Source organism: Marmota marmota, unplaced genomic scaffold (genome assembly GCF_001458135.2).
Source record: "Marmota marmota marmota unplaced genomic scaffold, marMar, whole genome shotgun sequence".
NCBI classification, from domain to species: Eukaryota; Metazoa; Chordata; class Mammalia; order Rodentia; family Sciuridae; genus Marmota; species Marmota marmota.
In genome coordinates, this window is record NW_025999899.1 from 2,148,278 (window position 1) to 2,172,967 (window position 24,690).

The following is a 24,690-nucleotide window of genomic DNA, read 5'->3' on the forward strand; positions in this document are numbered from 1 at the left end:
TGGGATTTAATCAGATCTTCATTTGAATATATGCAAAGTCTCTTATTCATAAAACTCACATCTCCCAAACAGAAATAACAAATTCCAAAAGCCAAGTTCAGCACATCTTTTTATGTACAAATGAGTCAGTGGTACAGATGGAATTACTTCTTATAAATACCTGCAGCAAATCCTCTAAAAAAGATGCAAATAAAAACTCAGCACAAAGGGTCTACCCTTCCCCAAAAGTGTTAGCTTCCAGAGAGCCTATCCTCAGCTGAACCCCTGTTGGGCCTCCTGGGAAGAAGAGGAGCACTGTAGGACCCAGGCAAGAGCCTTCCCATCTGCCCCCCAGAGAGTAGAGGTGACTTGAAGGTCACCCGTTGCCCAGGACCTGTGCATGATTAAATTGTTTCTTCCCAAGACTTCAGTCTTCTTTGTCAAGCTGCTGATTAAGTGGTCTGTTTCCTGGCAGTGGCCCAGAGGGAGGGAGGAAAGGAACCTACAATAGTGTGAGGAAGTAAAAAAAGGCTCTGGGTATTTTGATAAAAAACACTTGGTAATCAATGGAACCCTATCAAGCCAATGTATCCAATTCACCAGAGGGAAAACCATAATTTAGCATCCCGGAATCTACACAGGCAAGCATTTCATTAGGAAGATTATTACTTAGCACCAATTTCTGTCTCTCTCTCTCTCCGGGAATTTTTCCTTTTTCTTGGAAGCCCTGGGCCGTGGTAGTGCTGTCCAGCACAGCTCAGCCGTACTTTTAATCAGTAACACGGCTGGGCACGAAGGGGCACGCTGTCACACGCCACAGAACAAACAGTGAGCTCACACCACCACAGCTGTTCCCGGGGTCATCCTGACTCAGGAACACAAGCAGCCCCACAGTCCCATCTTGGGCTGCTCTTTGGCTCTCCAAGTCCCACGGCTTTACTCAAAGCGACGCAGGTGGTTGTACAGCGACTGGACGTAGGTGAAGACGCACATGGGGTCTGGCTTGCGGCCCATCACCATCATGTCCTCCACTTCGATGAGGCGCTCACAGTTGGCCAGATTCCTGAAACACAGAAGCCCCCATCAAAGGATGGTCCCGGCAAGCAGCCAGCCCCTCTGCAACTGGGATGTCCTCAGTGTCCCCCAAACAGAATTCATCATTCAAGTGCTCTCCAGGTCACCTGTCTAACACAGTATTTCCCCAGCTCCCATATTTACAATCATGAACCACCTATACTATAATTTGTGTGTGCGTGTGTGAATGGTACTGGGCATTGAATCCACTCTGCCATTGAGCTACATCCCCAGCCCTTTTGGGTTTGGAGACAGTGTCTCACTAATTGCCCAGGCTGGTTTTGAACTTGGGATCCTCCTGCCTGAGCCTCCTATGGAGCTAGGATTACAGGCATGTGCTACTACCCCTAGCTACAATTCATATTTTTATTTCAACAGACTTACTTTAATTTTAAGTGAATTCAACTTAAGTAATAATGTATTCATTATCCTGTGGAAAATTAGCACAAACTATAAAAAGAAATGTAAAACCAATAAGGTAAAAAGTAAATACACCCGTTTGCCTTCCAAATTAGCATTTTAAAAACTCTTCTCTTAAAGAAAAAATAGTTTTCATCATGAGTTCAGCACACACACAAACAGTCAGCCCTGTATAAGGCATAAGTTCCACATCCACAGATTCAACCAATCTTGGATTGAAAAAAGAGGGCTGGGGTTGTGGCTCAGCGGTAGAGCACTCACTTAGCACGTGTGAGGCACTTTAGTGTCCACCTAAAGCTAAAAAATAAATATTAAAAAAATTATAAAAATAAATGAGAAAGAAAGTACTGGGTCCAACTATAACTAAAAAAATTTAAAAAAAATATTAAAGAAAGAATCACATCTGTATTGAACACATACAGACTTGTTTTTTATTGTCATTATCCCCTAGACCATACAGGATAAAAACTATTTACATAGAATTTACATTGTTTTAGGTATTATAAGTAACCCAGAGATGATCTCCAGTCTACAGAAGGATGTGCACAGGATATATGCACCATTTTATATAAGGGACTTGAGCACCTGTGGATTTGGGTATCCAAGGCGGGTCCTAGAACCGTGGATACTGAAGGATGATATATGTGAAATACACTTCCACAGAAATTCTTTTCTTTACTGATATTTTCTCCATGTTTCATATTTATCCCCCTCCCCACCTTCTATAAATTGCTGAACCACTACAGTAATTTCACAAAGTACTAATGGGGCATAGCTGGATGTTTAAAGAATTGCTCAAAATCATCTTGTCACCCCATCTCCAGTATCCGCTCCTCCCCCACTGGCAGACCCTGTGCCTCACACTCTGGGAAACATGGGTCTAACTCTCAGCACCTTGGCACAGACTCCTGTGTAAACTGCAACCTCGCGGGGGTCGCCAGGACGCAGGAAAATGGACTTCATCAGTCAAGACACACAGCCTTGCGCATCTCAGCACTGAGTCCTGATGAGGCAGCAGGCATCTTGTTGATGCCAAGTGATGCCCCTGCTCCCTCTGACTGTGCTCACAGTATACCCAGGACTCCTGGACACCAGGAGTAGCTGGCCTGAAACCAGGCAGATCCAAAAGGGCAACCGTGAGTGCATTTGTCCCACTCGCCAGTGCCCTTCTGTCTGTAGCTGTGTGTGCGTCTGCAGCTCCAGGCTTTCTCAGTCTTCTTTATCCCCCTGATCAGTGCGTGACTGTCAGAGTTCAAATTCCAGCTCCGTCTCTTATTAACTCTATGATTGAGGACAATGCACTTAACTTCTCCAGGTCTCAGTTTCCTCATCTGGAATAATATCCACCTCACAGAGTAGCATGAAGGATTAGTGAGCTAATCCATGAAAATCAGTCAAAACAGCACCTGGCACATCAAAAGAGCTCCATCGACTGCTGGAGATTATTACTATTGCTGCTTTTTTTTTTTTTTTGCAAGGGGGCGGTACCAGGGATTGAATTCGGAGGTACCCAACCATGGAGCCACATCCCTAGCCCTATTTTGTTTTTATTTAGAGACAAGGTCTCACTGAGTTGCTTAGAGCCTTGCCGTTGCAGATCCTCCATTGCGATCCTCCAGTCTCAGCCTCCCAAGCCGCTGGGATGACAGGCGTGCGCCACCACGCCCGGCACTATTGTTGCTTTTATTATCACACCTCACTTTATGCAGCAGAGGATCATGGAGAAGAAAACTCAATGTGAAATCTAAACAACTGGGTTCAGATCCTGACTTTGCCAATCACTTCATCTTTCCGTGCCCATTACCTGAGAAGAAAATTAAGTACACCTCTGTTCTTGCTTCCACAGGGTTTGTGAAGAGACTGTGTTTCCACACTATGTCCCTATGCACCTTGAACCCCAAAGAGCCCAGCCAGAGGGAAGACCCCAGTGAGCAAACCAGGGCTCCTCAGACCCACCACAGAGCTTGAAGCCAGCTTGGCACGACTCCTGCAGCTTCTACCATGACATGGCACCAAGGTGGCACCCTGAACCATGCGCTCCAGAGACAAAGACTGTAACATTACTACCAGGCCTGGCTCAGTGGTGCTGGCCAGACTCCAGGGCTCCTATCAGAAACCAAATGTCAAGGCGAAATGGAGACATCTGTCCCGGATCCCATCTCCGCCTCCCTTTAGGGTTGGAGCGGGTGGCCTGTAAAAGAATCCAGCAGCTTTGTTGGGTAAAGAGTAGGTTTGGCCCAAAGAGCAGGCACCCTCTCTCCCCAGGCCAGGCCAGAGCTCAGTGTCAGGGAGGTCAGCCCTCTGAACAGGGCAGGCATGCAGAGGTGCTTTGTGGACAAGGACTAAAAAATCTGAACTCTTCAGAGGAGCCAGGACCTGGGTTCACCTTGCAGAAATATCACTGGCATCCGGTGTCTTCCTCCTCCCCTGCCCCACAGAGAGAGCACCTTCTCTCTCTCCTCCCTCTCAGGCCTACTATTTACAGGATCCCAAGTATGCAAACAGGTTTCACATGAGCCCAGGTTACCACCACCAATAGTGGTAGCCTCAGTGCCCCCCCCCACGCTAAATGAGGACAGCCCTGGGACCCCAGGACCTCAGCCTCAGAAGAGAACTCAAACATCTGTCCAAACACATCAATCAGAAGCACAACCAGCTCAATCAAGACCCTGCCTTGGCTTGCTCACCTCTAGGACCAGGGAGAGGGACCTAATTTCCTCCAGGGACCATTCCAACCTCTCCAGGTGGCTCAAATCCTGGGGAAACCATTGCCCACGTGGCTCATGCTATCCTGCCTCTGTGCTTTCTTTTTCTTTCTTTTTTTTTTAATGCTTTTATTTTATTTATTTATTTTTATGTGGTGCTGAGGATTGAACCTAGCACCTCACACATGCTAGGCAAGCGCTCTACCGCTGAGCTATAACCCCCGCCCTGTCACTGTACTTTCTACCTAATGTACCCACAGGTTATTCTCAGTCTAATTTTTCCCCATAAAATAGCCCTTGACATGCTGAAAGAGAAGCTTCATATCCATTCCTAAAATGAAATCTTTCTGGTTCTTTAATTATGCCCCCAAAGAGCACAGGACCCTCTCCTCTGAATTCTGACTTCTGACTTCTGGCATTTTCCAGAATTGTCCAACCTGTGCAGAGGAGGGTGCGTGAACCCCTTCCTTCATCTAGAGGCTGCACTTACCCTCCAACCCACGTCCCCTGCCCTGTCCGGGCAGCAAGGCTTCGAGATCAGTGGAGCCTCACCTCCACTCCCATGCCAGGCAGTGACTTCCCCAAAAGGCAATCAGGACCCTGGGCCACCATCCACCTAGACCCTATTACACCTATTACACCTAGACCCATTACACCCTAGACCCCACTGTCACTTTTAAGTTAAGCAGATGAGAATATGGAGTCTCTGAGACTTGGGGGACAAGGGGTCACAGTATGTAACATGTGGCTACCATCTCTCAGCTCTTTCTTTCCTTTCTCTGTACCATCTCTGCCCCTCACCTACTTCTTTCCCTGGGGAGCTCCCAAGTCTCCCTCCTCCACGTAGAACAGTGTCCCTATCTGAGACCACAGCATGGTGCACACCAGACCCTCAAGGGCACATGCCTTCCACTCCAACTTGTCCCCGCAGACAGAGCATTCTCCCTCGGCTGGTGCCAGCTACAATGGTAACAAGATTCCTAGAAGCTGCAGACACAGGATGAATAAAACTCAGGAGACCCAGTAGGACAAAATGGAAGTGATGTCCCCACGGACTTGTTTTTATGTTTGTTTGTTTGTTTGTTTATTCAGTACTAGGGATTGAACTCAGGGCCTCACACATCTCCACCCGCTACCAAGCTACACCCAAGCCCCTTTTATTTCTTATTTTAAGACAAGGTCTCATTAAGTTGCCCAGGTTGGCTTTGAACTTGGTATCCGCCTGCCCAGTGTGCGGCTGTGTTTACAGATGGGAACCAACCACACCCGGCCCCATTAACTTTTATCAAAATAATTAAGCCTCAAAATATCAGAAGCCCCAGTTACCTTTTACATTTTAAACGAACTGCTTTTGTAAACATGGTCCAAGCTTGTTTTAATTAATTCAGACTACATGGAAAAATCCAAAGGAGAAAGTACAGATCCCTTCCAACGCCACCAGCCGGCAAGTCATTGGCCTACATCATGAACTTGCTTACACTCAGTTTGGAGGCCTTTCTCCTACTCCCATCACCTGTGATCTTCAGCGACCACAGCGCTGGCCTATAAGGGACATAGAGGAGGGACTTTGGGGGGGGTTATTTTTATTTTTTTAAGCCTGCTCTAAATACAGCCAGGGCTCGGGCTGCTGCCTCCTGTCTGGTTTTAGACAGAGACACATGGAGACTACAAATAGCCTGGAAGCCCCTTCTGCTGGGGCGTAACCGGAGAGCAGGACACATTCCACGCAGGGCAAGTGGGAAGCGTCCTGCGTTGGGCTCTGTGGAGAGGTGGGGAGGAAAGGTGCAGAAGGGCCAGGCGCCTGCCTGACTCAGCCCTTCCATAAAAGGGACTGGTCCTCCCTGTTCCAGGCCCTGAACACCTGTCAGGCAAGGGAAGCTCACTCTGCTGTCAACACGGCATCACTCACACAGATTAGGCCACAAGGAATCTCTGGGCCCAGAAACTGCGGGGGGGAGGGGCCGCACACACCACTTTTACTCCAAACTGTTTCCAGTCCTTGTGCCTTAAAGACACTTGCTCACCAGAGGAGCTGAGAACTTTCCCTCCCCGATGCTAGGTGGATGCATGGTTTGGGGACCACCTGTCTTTTCCCTTCTGAAAGTCATGCCTTGATTGTATACCAGGCTTCTCTCATCTCAAGCTGCCTGCTCCCAAGCGGCCTCTCTTAGCTCTGTCCCCTGCCTCCATGGTTTTTGATGGCTTTCAATACCCTTGTGCATCCGCTCGGATTTTGCTGGCAGACCTCATTGGGACACCTGAGACATCCAGAGCTCATATCCTCAAGCAGGTGTCCCCGAGATTCCCAACAGCTTTCCTAACCTGTTGTCCAAGTGGCTGTCCTTCTCAAAGGCCCCAGGCAGGCCGGCCCATCTACCCAGCCCTCTCCCCGACTTGTACCTGTGAGATAATCTCATGGGTGACTCATTCGGGGAGGCGCTTTCCCAGGCTCTGAGCAAGCTCCCCACACAGGCCCACTGCAGGGCACCCCTCCCCACCCCCTGGAGTCAGCAGAAAAGCCAGGGCTGATCTCAGGAGCCCCATCTCAGCGGCCTCCTCCCCTCCCCAGCCAGAGCAGGCTCAGGCTGCAGGGAGGCAGGGCTGAGAATTTCACCCCATTGTTTGCTCTGGAAAGGAGAAGGCAAAGCCTAGACCAGCTTCCACCACCCCTTCCCCCTCCCTCAGGTCGGGAATAGAAGAAACATCTGTTTGGAGTCTGGAGGCTCCGTGAACTCAAACCTCGTGCTGGGAAAGCGCAGCCTGGAATGGCTCTGGCTTCAGCTGCCAAGGGAAGCTGTTTTCTTTGGGAGCTGGGGCGCCAGGCCACCACTCCACGGCCCAGGGTGTCCCTCTCCCTGCCACAGCCCAGCTTGGCCCAGGGTTGAGGGTGACCAAGGTGGCCGGGGCATGAGTTGGCACTGCTTGGCCCACTGGACATAAATGGTGAAGAATTCTATAGACCCAGCATGGCCTCCCCGTGGCAGGGGTGGATCTGGAGGTGCCCAAGGAGGAGCCCCAATCCCCACATTCTAACAGTCTGATTTCTGACAGTCCCCATTTCTGTGTTGCAAGCAGCTGGTCCTCCTCCTCTGAGCCACCCCCTCCCCACATCATGCCGCGACACTTGGCACCATGCCACCTTCGTCTGGATCCAGTTGCATAACACACCCGTCCAGAGCTGTTTCTGCTATTAGGATGACAACTAATCCCAGGCAGCCAAGAAAGAGAAGGCTTTAAAGTATACATGGAGTTCTTATGACCCCAAAGGGGCTGAGAGTCCTAGCGCGTCGACCGAGACAACACAACAGGCCCATGGGGATATTCCAAAACGTCAGGCAGAGAAGCTCAGAGCCAGAGGCCTGATTCTGCCCCAGGGCAAGCCAGCAGCTGTCGGTCCAGGAGGGCTTTCCATACCAAGGGTGGGGTGTGAGATCCACTGGCCCCACCTCCTCCCTGGCCAGGCTCAGGGCCTGGCATGGGGGACTGGGATGGGTGGTCAGGCCCAGAATGGAGTGAGCAGGGCAGGCAAGGTGGGGAGAGGCCCTTTCAACACAGGAGGATATGAGCACTAAGGACCCAGACCAGAAACTCACATGGTCCCCCAGGGACCGACCTTAGAGGCTGACAACACAGAGCCCAAAGGCAGGGAGAGAATGACCGATGTGCCCCCAGATTGGGAAACTCAGCTTTGGAGTGGGCCTTCCTTCTCTCTGAGGATCACTTTGTCACCTGCTTTCTACCCCCAGGGGGCTATGATGGGCTACAGTGATGGCTTCCTGCCCTCTGGGGTCAGCTAGCACAAGCCCTGGTTGTGAGGGCAGGAGAGGAAGGAGGTCCAAGGATGATCCCAGGGGTCCTTCCCTGCCGGGTCTTGTGAGCTGGCCACATGCAGTTGCCCGAAACACAGCTCCTATCAGAGAGCCATGAACTGACTCCATGAACCTTGTGTCCCCTCCAGTTTCAGAGAGGTAACAACCCAGGGCTAGTAACAGGTCTGCACTGCAGTCACCCCAGACGTGCTACTGCACACAACCTGCTCCTTTTCTCTCGCTCCTGCCCACGCCTTTGGAAAGAGTCCCTCTATGAAACACACATCACCCAGTTTGAATGTACACCCACCCTCCGCCAGGGCCCTGACAGATAGACTAAACTTAGCCAATTCTCCTGCTGCTCTAGGGGTTGCCCTTGGCCAATAACCCAATTCCAAACTGGTTTCTCAAGCACATCCCAATCCCAGAACTGCTCCTCCCTCCCTCCCTACCTAAATCTTCCTATGAGTGGGACGTGAAGAGGCAGGTGCCACGGTTTAAAGAGGATTTGCCTGCCCCTACCAAAGCTCCTGTTGAGGACTGGTCCCCAATGTCATGGCATTGAGAGGTGGAGGAGCCTTTAAGAGGCATTTGGCTCATAAGTGATCTGTCCTCCTAAAGAGACTAACATAGTTCCTGCAAGAGTGGGTTCGTTATCTTGAGAACAGTTGTTATAAAGCATTCAAACCCCTTTATCCTCTCCTCTCTTGCATATATGCCCATTTGCCCTTTCTCTTCCCACCCTGAGTCGAGGCAGCACAAGGCCCTCACCAGAAGCCAAGCAGATGCCAGCACTACAACCTTGATCTTCCAGCCTCCAGAACCAAAATAAACCTTTTTTTTTTCTTTATAAATTATCTAGTTTCCGGTATTCTGTTATAGTTACAGAAAACTAAGCTGGTATTTTGAGCATTTCACAGAAAATCTAAAATAGTATTTAGGGATGCAAAATCTACTTTTGAAATGTCCCAAATTTCCTTCTGGTTGGCAGCCGGGGTTTATCCAAGCAATTGTATCTGTTCACCAGTGTGACAAGATAGACCCACCGCCCCAGGGACCCTGTTCCACTGTCGCTCAGGCTCTGTGGTCATTCTTCCACGCTGCACCCAAGAAGCTGAGCACCAGCAAGAAGAGGAGGAACACCAGGCACAGAGAAAGCCTGGCCCCACTGAGTACATCCCTCACCAGGCCTCCATCTTCCCATCTGTACAAGAGGAAGACGAGCTGACTTGAGGAAGACTGGCCTCGAGGTCCCTCATCTATGTGGCCAGCTGCTCTATGTCCTGCCTACTCCCAGACCCCACCTGGGGCAGAGATAGTACTCGGGGTCTGGACTGGAGCTAGTAGCCAGCAGGACTTGCCACACTTACTCCGCCATGGTGAAGGCCAACTCAAAGTTCTTCTGCCGCTGCGCAGGGTTCAGGGCATTGTAGTCAAAGGCATCGGGGAAGAAGGAGTGCACCAAGGCACAGAAGGCCATCCCATCGCTCCAGCTGGATGAGAAGTTCTGCAGGTCCACGTGCTACAAGCAAGGCCAGGAGAGGGTCAGTGAGGGGTGGGAGCACCCAATTCAATCCCACAAGCAGGTGCTCCCAGCCCCGCCCCAAAGCCCACCATCACCCAGCTCATCAACAAGTCGTCGCCAGACCTCCCTGCTAAAGGTACGCTGGACTGGGCTGCTCAGGCCTAGATCTGGATTCCTAAAATCTCTAAGCACAAGCTGCCGGTGGCTAGACACCTGCTCAGAAGGGACCATGTCTCCAGCTCTAGCCCTTTCCCTCAGCCTGGGCGGGCTCTTGCCCTATCAAGGAGGACAAGCTCAGGGATGAAGCTTGGCTGGCCTTGGGCCAGGGCTCACCTGGTAGCCCAGGGTCTTGTTGCGACACCACTCTAGCAGGATTTGCTTGATGCTGCTGGCGCTGGCCACGCCAAAGCTCTGCGACCGTTTCAGCTTGGCCCGGGCCTCACCTTTGCCCCTGTGGAGAAAGGGCAGGCCTGCTGTGGGGGCTGAGGGGAGGACCTCTCTACACCACCCAATTAGACAGCCCCCAGGTCTGCTCACTCTAGGGAGACACTGGGTCAGGGTGCAGCTAAGGCCCCACAGCACAGCCCCAGGTACCATAAGCCTCCTTTGATGGTATCTGGAAGAACCATCATCACCCCCTTGCAGCCCTCCAGGACCCCTGAGAATTTTTGCACTTGTAAGCGGGGGGCCACTGGGTAATCCAATGGAGTCCTCTTTTTATGAGGGTTCTTTCCTGGCAGGAGGGATGGTTTCCTCCTCGGGGCCCCAAGGACACTTCCTAATGGCTAAGGTCAGGATGCTGACTATAGGGTCAGGGGGGATCTTCCTGGCTGAGATTCTTCCCTAGACTTGAGCAAGGAGTGCCTACACCACCCCTTGCACCTGCAAGATATCAATACCATGCACCAAAAAGGGGGTTGAATAAATATGCAAAGGCAGGATCAAGAATCCCATCTCTCCAGAGCATGTTGGCAGCCAGCTGGCCCCTGAGCCCTGCCACGTCACCTCTTTGGTCCTCAGGCAAGTTCAGCCCAACGGCAGCATGGTCTCCCAACTCCAACCAGGAATACCAACCCCTGCCAGACTCCCTGGTCATACCCAGAAACTAAAGGAGTGACAATCCTGAACAATTCAGGTTCGAGGGTGGTTTGGGCACACTGGGAGTATAGAAGACTGGGGTGCCTCGGAATAGAGGGGAAGGACCCTCATCAGGCCTGACCCAGACCCCCTACAGTCTCTTCTCCCCATAAACCCACACTGTGACTCAACCTTGACCTTGAACTTTGCCCCAGAGGTCTAGTCTCAGGTTATGCCCCTGGGGAGCAGGTCAGAGCCCTGCCTTACTATGCCCTGCCTGCCTGACCCCAGCCTAGGCTGGGCCTGCTATAGGGAGGAGGGCCTGAACTGGGGGTGAGTGTCCGTACTTGCCCGCTGTATCCTGCTCCCACTTCTCAAACAACGCCTTCCGGGCCTGTGCCCCTGAGGTGCGGGGCAGTGTCTGCGACCTCACCAGCTCTCTGCGACGCTCCCCCTGGCGAGGGGCCGGAGTCACAGCTGGCAGCTGTGGGGATGGGGGTGACTGGGGTGGCGTCACCAACGGTGGGCTAAGGAGAGAAGCAGCATATCAGGAACACAGACCTGGCGTCACTAGCTCCCTAAGCCCGGGCCAGCCCCTGCCGAGTGGGAGAGAGGCTGACAGGCTGTGCCATGATGGATGGGCGCTACGGCGGCGGCAGTCAGAAAGCAAGCCCCACCTGCTCCATCCTCAGCTGGTTTGGCAGGTTTTCTGAACCGAGTTGCTGTCTGAAGCAGGCCAGGCCAGCAGGCCTGACTGCGGAAGGAGGGTGGGCCCATTCTCTGGACATAAATCCTTTCCTTGGCAGGTGTCAATGCCTGGGGGTGGCCAGGGAGGCCAGGAGGTATCCCCTGAGCCAGCCCCACCAGGGCCAGGTCTCCCTCCTCCACCACTAAAGAAGACCCCTGATGTTCCCTGCCCCCAACAATTTGCCAGAAAGCCACATTCTCCATTTATTATTCAAAGAAAGAAAGACCAGCCCAGTTGCCACTCCCACTCCCACCCCCAGTTCCAACTACAGCTCAGCTGGCCTGCGGGGGTGGGGGTGGGGGGACCTGCTGCACGGGGAAGCCCCTGCTGCCCTGCCCCAGATCCTGGGCCTCTCTGCATATCTGCTCATCCTGAGACAGGAGTGCCTAGCTCTGAGGGACCCTCCAGCCAGTGCGGATGGAGGAAGAGAAAGTGGGACATCTTTCTGCCTTCCTTCCTACTATGGGGGCTGAGACCCCACACTCCCCTGCAATCTTTTAACTGCCGAGCTGCTGCCATATTTCTCCAAAGGAATCTCTCGGCCAACCCCATGACCTCACTCCCCCTGCTCACAGCCTCCCAGCCAACCCCACAGCCTTAGTTCTGGGGAGCACCAACTCCAGGAGGGTACTGACTTCTGAGCCGGTACAGGGAGCTCCCTGAAGGGGGTCTGGGCAGCCTGCGCCTTAGGCAGGGCAGAAAAGCCACCTGGGGAGAAAGACTCACCTGTCCTTGCGCTTGCCTGCTGTCATTGTCCCGAAGCCAGAGCTTGACAGAGATCGAATAAAAGAGGAATTCTTCTCTGTAGGATGAAGGAAGGGAGAGAAATGACAAGCCTGGCCTTAGAGAGGGTTGGCCACAGCCTCCCTTTCTCTGGCCCTGCCCCATTTATCTGGCATCACTTTGGACAAACCAGAAACCCTGGGCTAAACTGGCCTCAACAAACCAAGCAAAAAGGAGAATAGGGACATACAGCAGTGACATCCAAGAGGTCCTCTAAACTGTCTCCTACCTTGCTCAAGGGCAGAGCCCAGGGCCTCTTGTGTTGTGTGACCAGAAAACATTGTCCCCAAACCCACCTTTGGAAGACCACACAGCCCCAGCCACGACACACCAATAAGACCTGACCACAGCTCAAGACAAGGCCTGGGGGTGCTGAAGGAGGGGACTGTGCCAAATGTGCAAGGCAACCATGGCTTCCACCAGGAATGGAAGCTGTGACAGGCAATGACAGGCAGAGGTGGCTGGGCTTCTTGAGTCTCCGCCACCCTCCTCCAGCCCTGCCTTCCCTCTCCCCGACTGAGGTGGGCTCGGCTCCCACACCACTCTCTCCAGCTCATACCAGTGGGACTGGGAGTCCAGGGGGTGGTGGCCTCACTGGGGCTTGAGCTGAAGCCCCCCAGGATGGCAGCAGATGTGGGTGATAAAGCTGCAGCTGAGGTCTCCCCAGAGAACTTCTCAGAGACTCGGGTGACCGCCGTGACTGGCTGGTGAGGCAGCCGCAAGGAGAGGCTCACAGGTCGAGGCTTGGGGGGCTCTGGTGCCGAGAAAGCTTGGGCAACTTCAGGGGGTCCGTCGCCTGGACCTGGAACATGTGACCAGCAGGGAAGCATCAGCCGTGGCAGCCAGAGAAGCTTCAGAGTCCCTAGGAGAGCTTCAGCCTCCCTGGCCCTCCTCCTACCTCCTCCAGGAAGGGCCTCCTGACCTCCCTTACTGGGGATATCCTGCTGCTCTAATCAGATCTGATTCTTCTCATCTTCCCCTCATAGCCAGCTCAATAAACACTAATTGGCCGGCCAGCCACTCTCTGTCCACTTCATTGCTTGGACAACTCCTCAGCCCCCTGCTTGCTTTTCTCTAGAAACAAGGAAGCTCACTACCTTTCAAGATCTCCCATTTCCCTGTGTGTTTAAAAAGTTGTACTGTACACTAAATGAGGCTGCTCTCCTGGAAGCTCTCTGCCTATTGTGGCTCAGGCTCAAGTCCTCCCTCCCTTCAACCAAGAAATGGCTGGCACAAATGCCTAGCGGAGGCCCTGATGCCCAAATCTATCCAGCCACCTCTCCCATCCCTCCATCCCTACCTGCACCCGGCTGGTGTCCATTCTCCATGATGCATGAGTTTGAGGTTCGTCTCACCTCTGGCTCACTGGCTTCATCATGGTCCACGCTCTGCTGAGACAGTGACACCACTGAGACAGCTGCCCACCCCCAAAACCACTTCCCAAACCCCTCCTAATTCAGGCAGGGTGAACAGCCCTCATTTTGAGAGAAAACACGCCCCAGAAGATACAGTAGTGAGCAAGGTCAAGAGCAAGCTGGGATGAACCCACCTCAGCTACAGAGCCTCTCAGGGCTCATCCCAGAGCCCAAACAAAAAGCTAAGGACAGAGGTCAAGGTAGAGGGTTCTGAAGCAGTGTCAGGCAGCTCCACCCCTCCCCCCAGGCTGGTCCAAATGACCGGGGTCAGGAGAACCTGGACCCTTCTCCTCCCAGCTGGGCCGTCCCAGCCTGGCTACCCACGTGGTAGTAGCAGGAACCAGGAGGTACAAGGTCCTCTGGAGCATGAGCAGCAGGAGAGGTCCCTCATGCTGAGGCCTTTCCACTAAATGCAGTGACATGAGACTTCCCAGATGTACAGAGTGCAGGAGCTAATAGGCTCCATGCCACCCCTCCACCCTCCCTGGGCTGCAGCAGGGGTTGGGGCCAGCAGGAGGCAGACAGAGAGCCAAGACCGAGAGGCGGGGTAGCGGGGTGAAGCCTGGGATTCTGGCTGAACTGCCAACCCCACTGTATGACCTGGGACACATCATGTCCCCTCTGAGTCTCAGTTTTGGAAAACAGGAGCAGACGATGCAAGTGCCATCTGAGAAATTACCAAATGGGTGGAACCTGAGGTCTCAGAAAGGGGACATGCACTGACAGGGTTGTAGAGTGAGGAACAGACAGGCTGTGTGGCCAGGGGAAGTCCTCTCCCCCCAAGGTCTCATCCCCTCCTAATACAGTTGTGGTGTTCGGAATCTGTGGGGCTGGCGTCAGCCTGGCCAGGGGAGACAGACGCAGATCCCAACCAGGCACTTGACTAAGAGCCCACACTGGGTGGGCTTGAGGGGTTAGCCATGCCTCTCCCTAGACACCTCCAAGGTGGCCCCTTAGTTTACAAGCTTCCCAGACAATAACTTGTCCCTCAGATGGCTAAGGTTTTCCTGTAAGCAGTGCTGAGGGTGCCCACCCTGCCATGGGGAAGTCAAGCTGGCAGGTAGACAGATGGTGACGAGCCAGCACAAAGATGCCTAAGATAGACATCAGCCCCGAGGGGCAGGGAGGTTCCCCAGAGACAGGCAGGGGTGCCTGGGCCAAACCCAGAATGAGCTAGGTGCATGAGGAGCAGAAGCCATTCTCAGCAGACCAGTGGCTGCAAAAGCAGAGAGACATCAAGGCCCAGGCCTTCTGATCCTGCGTGACCCACAACCCAAGCTTCCTACCAGGACTACTTGGACTTGACTCCTTAGGCAAAAAGAAGCCAAAGGCATATTTTAGGCATCCTTCAGAAGCCAGAGAGAGTGGAATGAATGGGAGAGTCCAGATGGTGAAATCAACTCAACAGTCCCAGGCGGGGATCTGAGGAAGGGCCATGGGGCAAGAGTGTGGGAGGGCAAGGGCAAGGACTCAGAGCTTTGGGGAGAAAGGAATCCAAGTGGAAGAGGGATGGATGCAAGAGAGAGAATGCCCTGCCTGCTCCAAGCCCAGGCTTGGGGACTGAGTGCGGAGGAAGCAAAATAATTTCCATTTTAGACATGATGGGTGTCAGGGGTCCCTGGAACATCAGGGAGTTAAGGAGGTAAGTTGGATATTTGAGACGAATGGGTAAAAGAAAGGAGGGATGATGGGGAAACAGGAGTCACAAGATCCATGGGCTTCAGGGAGCCCAGCAGAGGAAGAACCAGCACAGGGGCAGCGGGGGACCTGAGATGTGGCACCCACATCTCAGAAGCAGAAGAGATATCTGTGAGGGAGAATAGAAGGAGCAGCCAGAGAGGTGAGGAAGAAACCCAGCAGGACATTGAGAAAGCCAGGGAGGGAAGTGAATCAAGAAGGCCACGTGTCCAAAGGCAGCCTGAGGTCGAGGACTAGAAGGTTAGGAAAACGTGTCCCTTTTGTTTAGCCAAAAAAGAGGTCACTGGTGATGGTTATCAAAATGGAATCAGAGGCCTGGGAGTGAGAGCAAAAGACAACCTTGGGATAGAGAAAGGAGCGGGCAGCTTGGGCTGCAGGTTCATCTCCAGCCACCCATCTTGGTCATGCAAGGGGAACAAGAAAAAGGGTCTGGGGGTGTTCTCCAGATGAAAGAGGCAGGACCACACTGACAGGCTGAGAGAAAGGCTCCAGCAAATTGAGGGGACCATCTGTGAGGTGGGGACCTGGCAAAGTGACAGAGGACAGGACCCAGAGCCTGAGGAGAGCCTGGCCTTGGAAAGGAGGCAAGCCCTCAACTTCTGATTCAGAAGGGTAGAGGAGAGAGGCCAAGCTTGGTGGACGCAGGACCCCTGGAGAAGGGCAGGGTGTCTCCTGATACTGCAGAGTAGGGAGGGCATTCCTAGAGCCACACTGCTAACCCAAAGCCAAGCCAGCATGGGGAGGAGAACCAGGCAGGTCAGCTGAAACCCCAGCCCCCACTGTCACCAGGGCTCTCTCTGGGGTCTCATGTCCCCCCATCTACCCCACTCTGGTTCAACAGGTTTCACAGGTCCAGGAAGGGGCCTGGACAGGTTGATGGTGAAATCATTTTCCCAGGAATGTAGGTCTTTATGGGGGAGTCCCCCACAGCCACTTGTCCCTGCATGTTGCAGGCCCCCACCACCCATGCTGCCCCAGGGACCAGGAAGGAAGTAGGTTGTGCACCTCTTTATCAGTGGGACAGACTCTTGCTAAGGGGTCCCCAGCACAGGAAGGAAGAGAAGAAGCTAGCAGGTCAGCAGCAGCTGCGGTGTGGAGCTTGGTCCTAACTCCTATGTCCTCCTGCCCCCTGCCCAACACTACAAAGTACTCTGCACCTGAAGAAAGGACTCCACCCAGGCCTCAGACCAAGAGGCCACCTTCCAATCCATCATCACACAGACAGGGAAACCAAGTCCAGGGAAGGGAAAGGATGCCCTTAAACTCACACTTTGGCTGAAAACAATGTCCACGTCAAGGGTTAAGACTGGGATCTCCTGCCCCACTCCAGGATCTATCCACAAAGCACTCTGGCCTTTCAGAGGACTGAGGACAACAATACAAACTTGTCTCCCAAAACTTGGTCAGAGTGAGCTCTGGCCCCAGTGCCCTGTCTTAACCAGGTGACAGGGAGGTAAAGGTGCGAGACTGGACCATCACCTAGAGGGACTGTCACAGAGCCCTGAGACCAAAGGGCCAAGCCCAGCTAGGTAGAGCAAGCTATTCTTCCAGAGAACAAGCCCACCCTAGGGGCTTCTGGCATGTTCCTCCAGTGGGGTACTGTCTTCCTTTGGTGGGGGCAACCTGCCCCAGCTATTGGGGAGGGTCCTAGGGAGGAACCTCTGTGTGCGGGGATCAGTGTAGAAAGTACTGCCCTGGCCCTGAGGACAGGTCCTGTTGAGCTGCCCTGGCACCCCCAAGATTCCCCAAATCCGCTTTGTTTTGGAGAGGGGAAGGTGACCCGTGAGGAAGCCCAGGCCTGAAAATTCACAGGGGAAAAGCAGGGGATGAGATAAGTCCAATTTCAGGAACTCTGGGAGAAAGGACCCTCTTACTAAAGAAGTTTTTTTTTTAACATCTTTGTGGGGGAGGGAATAATTCAGGCCTTCTCCATGTTTCCTGATCCACCCAGGCTCATACATGGACACGGGAGACAACATGCGTGCCTGGCACAGCCCATGACAGGCAGAACCCCGTTCCAAGATGGTTAACAGGTTTGCCCTGCCCTGCCTCCACTCACACCACAGTTTTAAAGGACTCAATTCAAACTTCTCCCTGAAGCATTAAACTCTCTTATCACACGCGTCTGGGAAAGGAAGGCAGATAAGGCGAGAGTCTGGTTTCTTTCTTGGTCGGGCCTCTGACACCCGGCTCCTGGCAATTGTTCCTGAGGGACTGTGCTGCCTCAGCCATGGGGACCCAGCAGCTCCAGCTTAGCAGCAGCTGAAATTTCCAGGGAATAGCCCTAAGTCAGGCTCCTGGTGAGTGGACCTGTCCTCCTGGGGAATGGGCCTGGCCTCAGGCTGTGACCATCCACCTCAGGCCCCCAGGGGGCTCCTAGCTCCCTCCTCATGGCCACACAATGGCAATGGCTTCCAGGACACTTTTGTTAACCCAACTAATTGGGCACTAACTACCCAGCCTGCTCAACAGGGCCCTTCAAGATTGATCAAACCAGATTGTATTTGGTTTGGATACAAGGAAACTGAGGTTTAGCTGGGAAGAAATGCCCCCAAGCCTCGCAGCAAATGCTCCAAAAGTCTGCTCCAGTGTCTCAGGCTTCTGCATCCTCCCTGAGTGCCCCTGATCATCCTCTGTCATTAAGTTCAAACCTGTGTCCCCTCCTCCCATGTCATAGCAAGACCAAGGTGTATGCACTCAAAAGTGGATTACTCGATCAATCCCTTCTGAATTGAGTTTGGAGCACATTTATATGTTGAGTACAACCCATCTCCAACTCCAACTGTCCCCAGCAAAAAGGTGTCTAAATCCATTGCTTGTTTCTGAGGGACAGTGTAACACCAGCTTCCACAAGGTCTGACCACACATCGAGTATGCACAGGATGATACCCTCAGGCCCAGAACCACACCCCCACCTCCACACACACACACACACACACACACACACACACACATACACACATGGAATATGAAAGGCCAGACATCAGCAGCTGTAACTGTGTTCATTGTCCACACTCCAGTTTTGCCATGAGGCCCTGAGTCCTTGTTCGTGACCAAGTACCCAATCATAGGCTGCTTGTGGGTCACAGCACACAATCTGGAGCATGTGCATGCTCTACTCAGGCCCCTTCATTACCAGAAGCTGTCTCAGACCTTTGTCAGTGCTGCTGAGAGGATAGTCTGCAAGAGCAATGGGGACCAGTGCCTCTAGGGTCAGGCAGGGGAAGCTGCCTCAGGCCCAGGAAGCTGAGACTCAAGGGCTGCGCACCCTCTGGCCCAACTGGAGGCCAGCCATCCTCCACCCACTGTGCTTGCCTGCTCAGCTACACTTGCTGCTCCCTGCCTCCAGGGCCTTTCTGAAATCCACAACCTACTACTCCCCAACTGGCTCTCCATCCTCAGCTACAGCATCCCTGACCCCAACCTCTTCTTCAGAAGGACTCCCCTCTCTGGATTTCCAAGAGTGGGCACTCCAGGTCCTTCTTGCTTTCTGGCAATTCTGTGACCTGGTTTTCACTTGCTTCAAATTTTTCTGCCTCTGTCCAGGGCTCCTTCTCTGCAATGGACCTGGAGACCATATCCACACTACAACTCCAACCGCCAGCTCTGCTCACGTAAGTCCTCTGACTCCCAGCCTTGATCTATGGATCCCCCTGCACTGAGACATCCTCACCTGGATGCCCCATAACCCTCTCCCAGTCAAACCCCCCCCCAGATCTACGACCCCAGTAGTCCCTCAAGACAGGGTTATTCTCTCCACCCCCATTCTCATGTCCCAAAACTCCTGTTGGTTTTTACCCTGACCCTGTCCAAGGCAATCTGTCCACACACCACTGCCCCAGCTGAGACCCATCCTTTCTCCTGTGATCATCATAATTGTTACTGGTCTCTATCCATCTCTGAGGGAGCTTGCCAGATATAAGGAGAATCCTATCCCTTCCCTACCCAGCCCCCTAATGCCATTCCCATTACTAGGAGGGCTAGCCTGACCTGGTGAATGGTGAATTCCCATTGAAGAAAATCACAACTAAAGAGAATCACATATATACTTCTAAATGTGTACACATCTACATGTATGTATGACTCTGAGATTATTTTTCTTAAAACTTGGACAGCTGCTTCCATAAACAGACAAGTAGCAGATGTGTGTTAAAATAATACTTCAGAAACAATCGATGACATAGTTTATTAGGCACGTGTGAGCTCACAGTGGTGATTTTATACCAGGGACATATGAACTATCATGCTCATAGGAGAGACTTAAGTGTATCCATGTTTCCAGACACTTCAAGTGGGGCACTGGGACAAAGCCCAACTCCTCTCTCCAGTATCCAGGGCACAATTCTACCCTCCCTCTTACACATGGAGGCTCACCCTGGCCAGCAAGTTCTTTTAGACTTTCTGAGGCAGCAAGCACAGCCCTCCACATACCACCATCTACACTAGTAGCAGCAAGCCTGGGGCTCCAGCACAAAGACCTCCTTGGAGCAGAACATCCCTGGCTGTTCACAGTTAGCACTGCTCAATGTGGGGCCCTCTCGACCAGAGGCTGGGACCTCCAGAGGCTTTATCAGAGCCCCTCCTCCAGCCCCAGGTGCAGCCCAGCCCACAGCAGGAGATGTGAGTGCGTGAGAGAGTGCACCGGAGGAGGGGCAGCAGGGCCAGCTACTCAGCCTCAGACCCTGGAAATCCCAACCCAGAGCACGTGGCTGGTCAGGATGGAAAATCCCACCTAAGGGCCACTGCACACACACACACACACACACATGGAAACATTCTATCCAGGACCTGCCACTCCGGGAGGCCCATGTTCAAGGTACTGACTGGTCTACACCGGCCTCTGGCCAGTCACTGACCCCAGGAATTTACACACTGCTTAATACCTGTACCCCACCCTTCTCTTCACGGTAAGGCATTTGCCCCCTGCAATGTATGCAAGTTCCCAAACCAACCCAGATCAGACTGCATCCCTCCTCAAAACACACACACACACACACACACACACACACACACACACACCCCTCAGGTTCTCAGTTTAGGTTAATCTATAACTTGAGCGGTCAGGCTTCAGTGAAGCAGCAACACGAGGCGCGTGAATGGAGATGGAGGGCTGGGTTAGGGGGTTGCTGACCGCTCCAACACGAAGGAGAGGCCCCAGGCGGTACTCAACCTTCAGGGACTGCACCTCAGCGCCCAGTCCCTTAGAGTTGAGGGACTGTGGGAAGAAGGAGGCAGAACCCAGTGCAAACAGGACTTGACTCCATATTAGGGAAGAGGTGTGAGACAGGTGCAGCGTGCAGACTAAGCAGGCTTCTTCCTTCCTTTCCAACTCCGGAGTGGTGGTGCGACCCCCGCTACCAAGTCCCAACGGTAGGCGGAGGCCCTACCAGCCTGCAGGTCAAAAGACGCTAGAGAGCGCACGTACTCGGGAGGGAAGGTCGCACCAAGGCGCTGAACCCTACTCCTTGGCGCACGCGCATGATCCCATACCTGTGTGCAGCGCTCCCCTAGGCTCACCTGGCTGCGGCCGGACAGCGAGAAGGTGGCATGGCTGGCGAAGCGTGCAGTACCCAGGCGGGGCGCTCGGTCCGGAACCCCAGGCGCCGGCGGGGAACTAGGCGTGCCAGGCGCAGGGGACAGCCCGGTCGCCAAGCCCAGCGCTTCCACCTGGCGCGTCAAGCGCTCGAGCTGCGCCTGCAGCCGCTGATTGTCGCGCTGCAGGTCCGCCACGGTGCGCGCCAGGGGACCAGCCAGGCGCAGCGCCTCGGCCACGCGCCGCTCCACGCCGCGCTGCAAACCCTGCATGTCCTCGTGCAGCGCGCGCACCGCGCCCTCCAGCGCCGCCTCGTAGCGGCCCAGGGCCTCGCGCACACTGCGCGCCTCCTCGGCGTCGGGGGTCGGCTCCATGGCCGTGTAGGGTGCACCGATCTGAGAGCGCGTCGGAGGTAGGAGAGGATCGGAGCTCCGCAACTCAGTGCTGAGACTGGCCGTAGGGGACTGGCCTCGCCAGAGGGGCGGCCGAAGGGGCGGAGGCAGGGCGGGGCGGGACCCGTGAGCCCCGGGACTGGGCGCCGCGCTGGGGCGGGGTTGTGGGGGCGGGGCCCGTCCCGCTCAGCGACGCCCCGCCCCTGGAGATTCTCTATGTGGTGCGGGATGGAGAGCTTGCCACCTCCTATCCTCTCCAGGGGAGCAAAGCTTTGCGGGAAATTCCAAGTCTGAGCCCCTCTTGACCCTGAAGGAGCAGCGTGCGGCCTGGGGGCGGGGAGAGGGGGCGCTGCGGATCCACCGGAAGAAGGCCCTGGCCCTTGGGGACCATAACCGAGGGTTATGCCTTCTTTTTCACCTGTAGGGCCTTGGTTCCACTGGAGTTGGAGATGCCCCCACTTCTCAGACCTGAGAGCAGCAGCAGTGGTCTTCAGAACTGTTCTGACTTTCACCAGGTCCCCATCACCTCCGGTGTCTTATGTGCACATACTCACCTGTGGGGCCTTTGCCTGTTACAAGACCTCAGGGAGAATGAGACAGGTGGCGAAGTCCTCTTCCAGTCTTTTCAATTATGTGCTGTCCACACCCAGTTCTCCTACTCTGTGTAGCAAGGTCCTTGGCACGCTTCCCACCCATGGTCAGTAAGGGCTCCAGGCTCACCAAAGAACCCCCTATTAGGGCGTCCAGGAGAGGCTGAGGGCAGACAGGGAGGAAAGGGTGTGCTTAGAGTGGAATCTCCAAATCCTGCCATGGGCAGCTTGAACTAATCTCTTGCCTTCCCCCATGAGAGGTCAGTCCCTGGCCTCTACCCACAGGCCAGGGCTCTGACCTGTATTCCCTCCAATGCTCTGTTCATTCCTGATCCCAAAGAGACTCAGGTCCAGAACACACACAAACACCAACCATTAGAAGAAAAAGAAAAAAAATAGTTGTGACTTTAGGATGATATTGTAAAACTGATTTGAAATTAAAATGAGAACATTTCATCCTTGGGGGTGGGGGGAGGAACTCCTAATTAGCTTTTCCTTTTCAAGGTTTGAAGGAGGCCCCCAGGCTGGGAAGGCACAGCCAGATGACCCACAGGAAGGAGAAAACTGAAAGGCTTGTTTCCATGGTCCTGTTTAGCTTTCAAAGATATTTGGAGCCACAGAGCTTTCTAACCCATTCCCTGCCCCACAGGAGGTGGATCAGTCTAACAGATGCTGGCTGCTGCCCCTCCCCACACACATACACACACAGTGGGGACAGGAAGGAACACTGAGTTACCTAATCCAAGGAGCCTTCCAGCAATTATTTCACGAGAAAGTCAAGTGCCAAAAGGCGTGCATGTTGCATGTGTGTGCGAATGTGTATGTGTTCCAAGTAGCCGTCTGGACAGGGTGAGCCAAACCGCTCCCCACATTCTTTCTACGGGTGGAATTTTTGATAGAGACCTTGAGAGATGCTGCTGTAGCAGCCCTTGCCCCCAGACAACACTCATAGCCCCAAGAGGTAGAAACACAGGATCCTGGAGTTCAAAATTCCTGGTTCCAGCCGGAGAAACCCAGTCTCCTCCCTTACAGAACCCGAGAAAGGAAGTTTTGGGAGGGCCTAGACAGTTAATCCCTGGACCACAGCTGTTGTGCACCTGAACATATACCTGGACTGACAACCTAGCCACGGGAGTGGAGGCTGAGCAGGGATCCAGCCTCAAGAAGAGGCTGGCTGGGGTCTCTGGGATGAGAACCTCAGTAGGTGGAAGGTGGTAGAGATCTGCCCAGGATACATCCACACTCTCCAACCTCAGGTAAGTTACCTAGTCCCTCCTGGGCCACTGTGGATAATATCTAGGAGTTGCTTGGGGCCAGGGCAGGGTTCCTTCTGGGGCTAAAGTAGGGACTCTGTCAGGGGCAGACTGGGCGTCTCCTGGGTCCTGGGAAGACAGACGGTGCAAGATTCAAACCATCCCCCTGGCTTCTTTCCCTCAGCAGTCAGACCACTGAGTCAGTAGCTGGAGATGAGCCTAGAAGAGAGAGAGTACCAGGAGGGCAGGGAAGAGGGGCAGGAGAAGAGGAAGGAAGAGAGGACAAGGGGAATTCTGGAGGGGGAAGGGGGTAGAGCGCCGTCCAGCAGCACCCTATCTATGAATCTGGCTCCAAGACAGATGGGAGGAGGCTGCCACTCTGCTCCTAGGCCAAAAGGTCCTCCCAGCTCTCCCTGAAAATCACCCCCCATCCTCTCCAGCTCAACTCCAAGCTGTGAGGGAGGTGAGGGCTGCTGAACCTGGCCCAACTCCCTCCAAGTTTGCCAGCTCTGATGTCAGCGAGCAATAGAGGCCGACCTCCCACCAAGTCCTGGGGGTCTGGCATCTGCCCTTCCAGCTCCCCCCCACTCACTGGGCTCTGACCCCATCACTGCCTGCTGGTCCCCTGCTCAGCTCTGCTTCTAGGCTCAAAGCAGGAGGCAGACAAGCCTTCCCAAGGCCCCCTGCCAGTCACTTTAAAAAATCAAATCCTTGGCAGGCCCAAACCTCATAGTTAGGGAAGTTAAAGGCATAGAGCTGACATGAGGAAACTGAAGCTCTGAGAGGGCATCACCTGGCCTGAGGTCACTCAGCAAGGCACTCAAAGACTGGACTGGAACCCAAGATTTGAGGTACTTCCTCTTCCTACATCCACTCTGAGCAACAGTCAGATCTAGGCAATTCAAAGCAGTTCCTCTCTGCATCCCAGGTTGGTGGGAGGCTCAACTCCCCTGGAATTTGCCCCTCAGAAGTATTCTGGGGGCTCTGCCCACCAGCCTGATACTACTTCTGCACTCTCTGCACCCCTGGGTCCACATGCATGGGTGTACAGGTACGCACTTGCATGCACACATTGGATCCCATTCACAGAGGGGGTCTATCTCAGCCATTTGCCTGTCCCCACACTTGGTGTGGCTTCAGTACATTGGATGATTGGATGTCTGGGAAGAGGGGTCTCACTGGAGAGCCAATGGGACCAATATAACTGTTGGGTGGGAGGACAATGGGGGATGCAAGAAGGAGAGAGGTAAGAATGGCTCCCGAATTCTGACTTGGGGACATAGTGGTAAAGGTCACTCTGGTGAGTTACAGAGAACATGTATTAGAGCGAAGTGTGGGCTGTGAGGCTCGTGGACCAGCGTCCAGGGCTGCATCAACATTCGCACTGGATCAAAGGCAGTCACTGATTTCAATGGAGTGCCCTCCAAAGCCCACTACCAGAAAGAACTCAGATTGGAAGGTCAGGGGCCAGGCCAGACCTATTGTCTGCCAGGCCCTGATTGGCCCTGCCACACCCTCCACAGAGGCCCCAGCTTACTGGGGCAGCTAATAGGCCTGGTCTGGTCATTAGGCTTCATATCGGGGAAGATATATGCAGCTAGCCATACTCCCTCCATGGTCTGCAGCTTCAGGTGCCCAAACCAAACACATTAACAAGACCTCCAGGAGGAAGAGTTCTGGACTGAATCC

General features: G+C 53.7%; 1 protein-coding gene across 2 annotated transcripts; it reads right to left on the reverse strand.

Moving 5' to 3' along the window:
* Positions 1-92: 92 nt before the first annotated feature.
* On the reverse strand, positions 93-21,236 carry Smtnl2 (smoothelin like 2). Of its 2 annotated transcripts, none has more exons than XM_048798394.1 (8): positions 20,724-21,236; positions 13,421-13,508; positions 12,680-12,922; positions 12,064-12,139; positions 10,937-11,116; positions 9,846-9,963; positions 9,358-9,509; positions 93-1,042 (listed from the first exon to the last, which is right to left on the reverse strand). In XM_048798394.1, the coding sequence occupies exons 1-8, from the start codon at positions 21,138-21,140 to the stop codon at positions 916-918; spliced, it is 1,401 nt and encodes a 466-aa protein (XP_048654351.1). In that variant the 5' UTR covers positions 21,141-21,236; the 3' UTR covers positions 93-915. The 2 variants fall into 2 exon arrangements, with proteins under 2 accessions (XP_048654351.1, XP_015361491.1); XM_015506005.2 differs by having other exon boundaries at positions 20,751-21,234.
* Positions 21,237-24,690: the final 3,454 nt, after the last annotated feature.

Excerpts from the sequence above, each read along its gene's own strand:
- Smtnl2 (XM_048798394.1), bottom strand. The coding sequence starts at position 21,140 with ATGGAGCCGACCCCCGACGCCGAGGAGGCGCGCAGTGTGCGCGAGGCC. Across the intron at positions 12,923-13,420 it reads TGGACACCAGCCGGGTGCAG|GTCCAGGCGACGGACCCCCT; the intron begins GTAGGGATGGAG and ends CACATGTTCCAG. Across the intron at positions 1,043-9,357 it reads TTGGCCTTCACCATGGCGGA|GAATCTGGCCAACTGTGAGC; the intron begins GTAAGTGTGGCA and ends TCTGTGTTTCAG.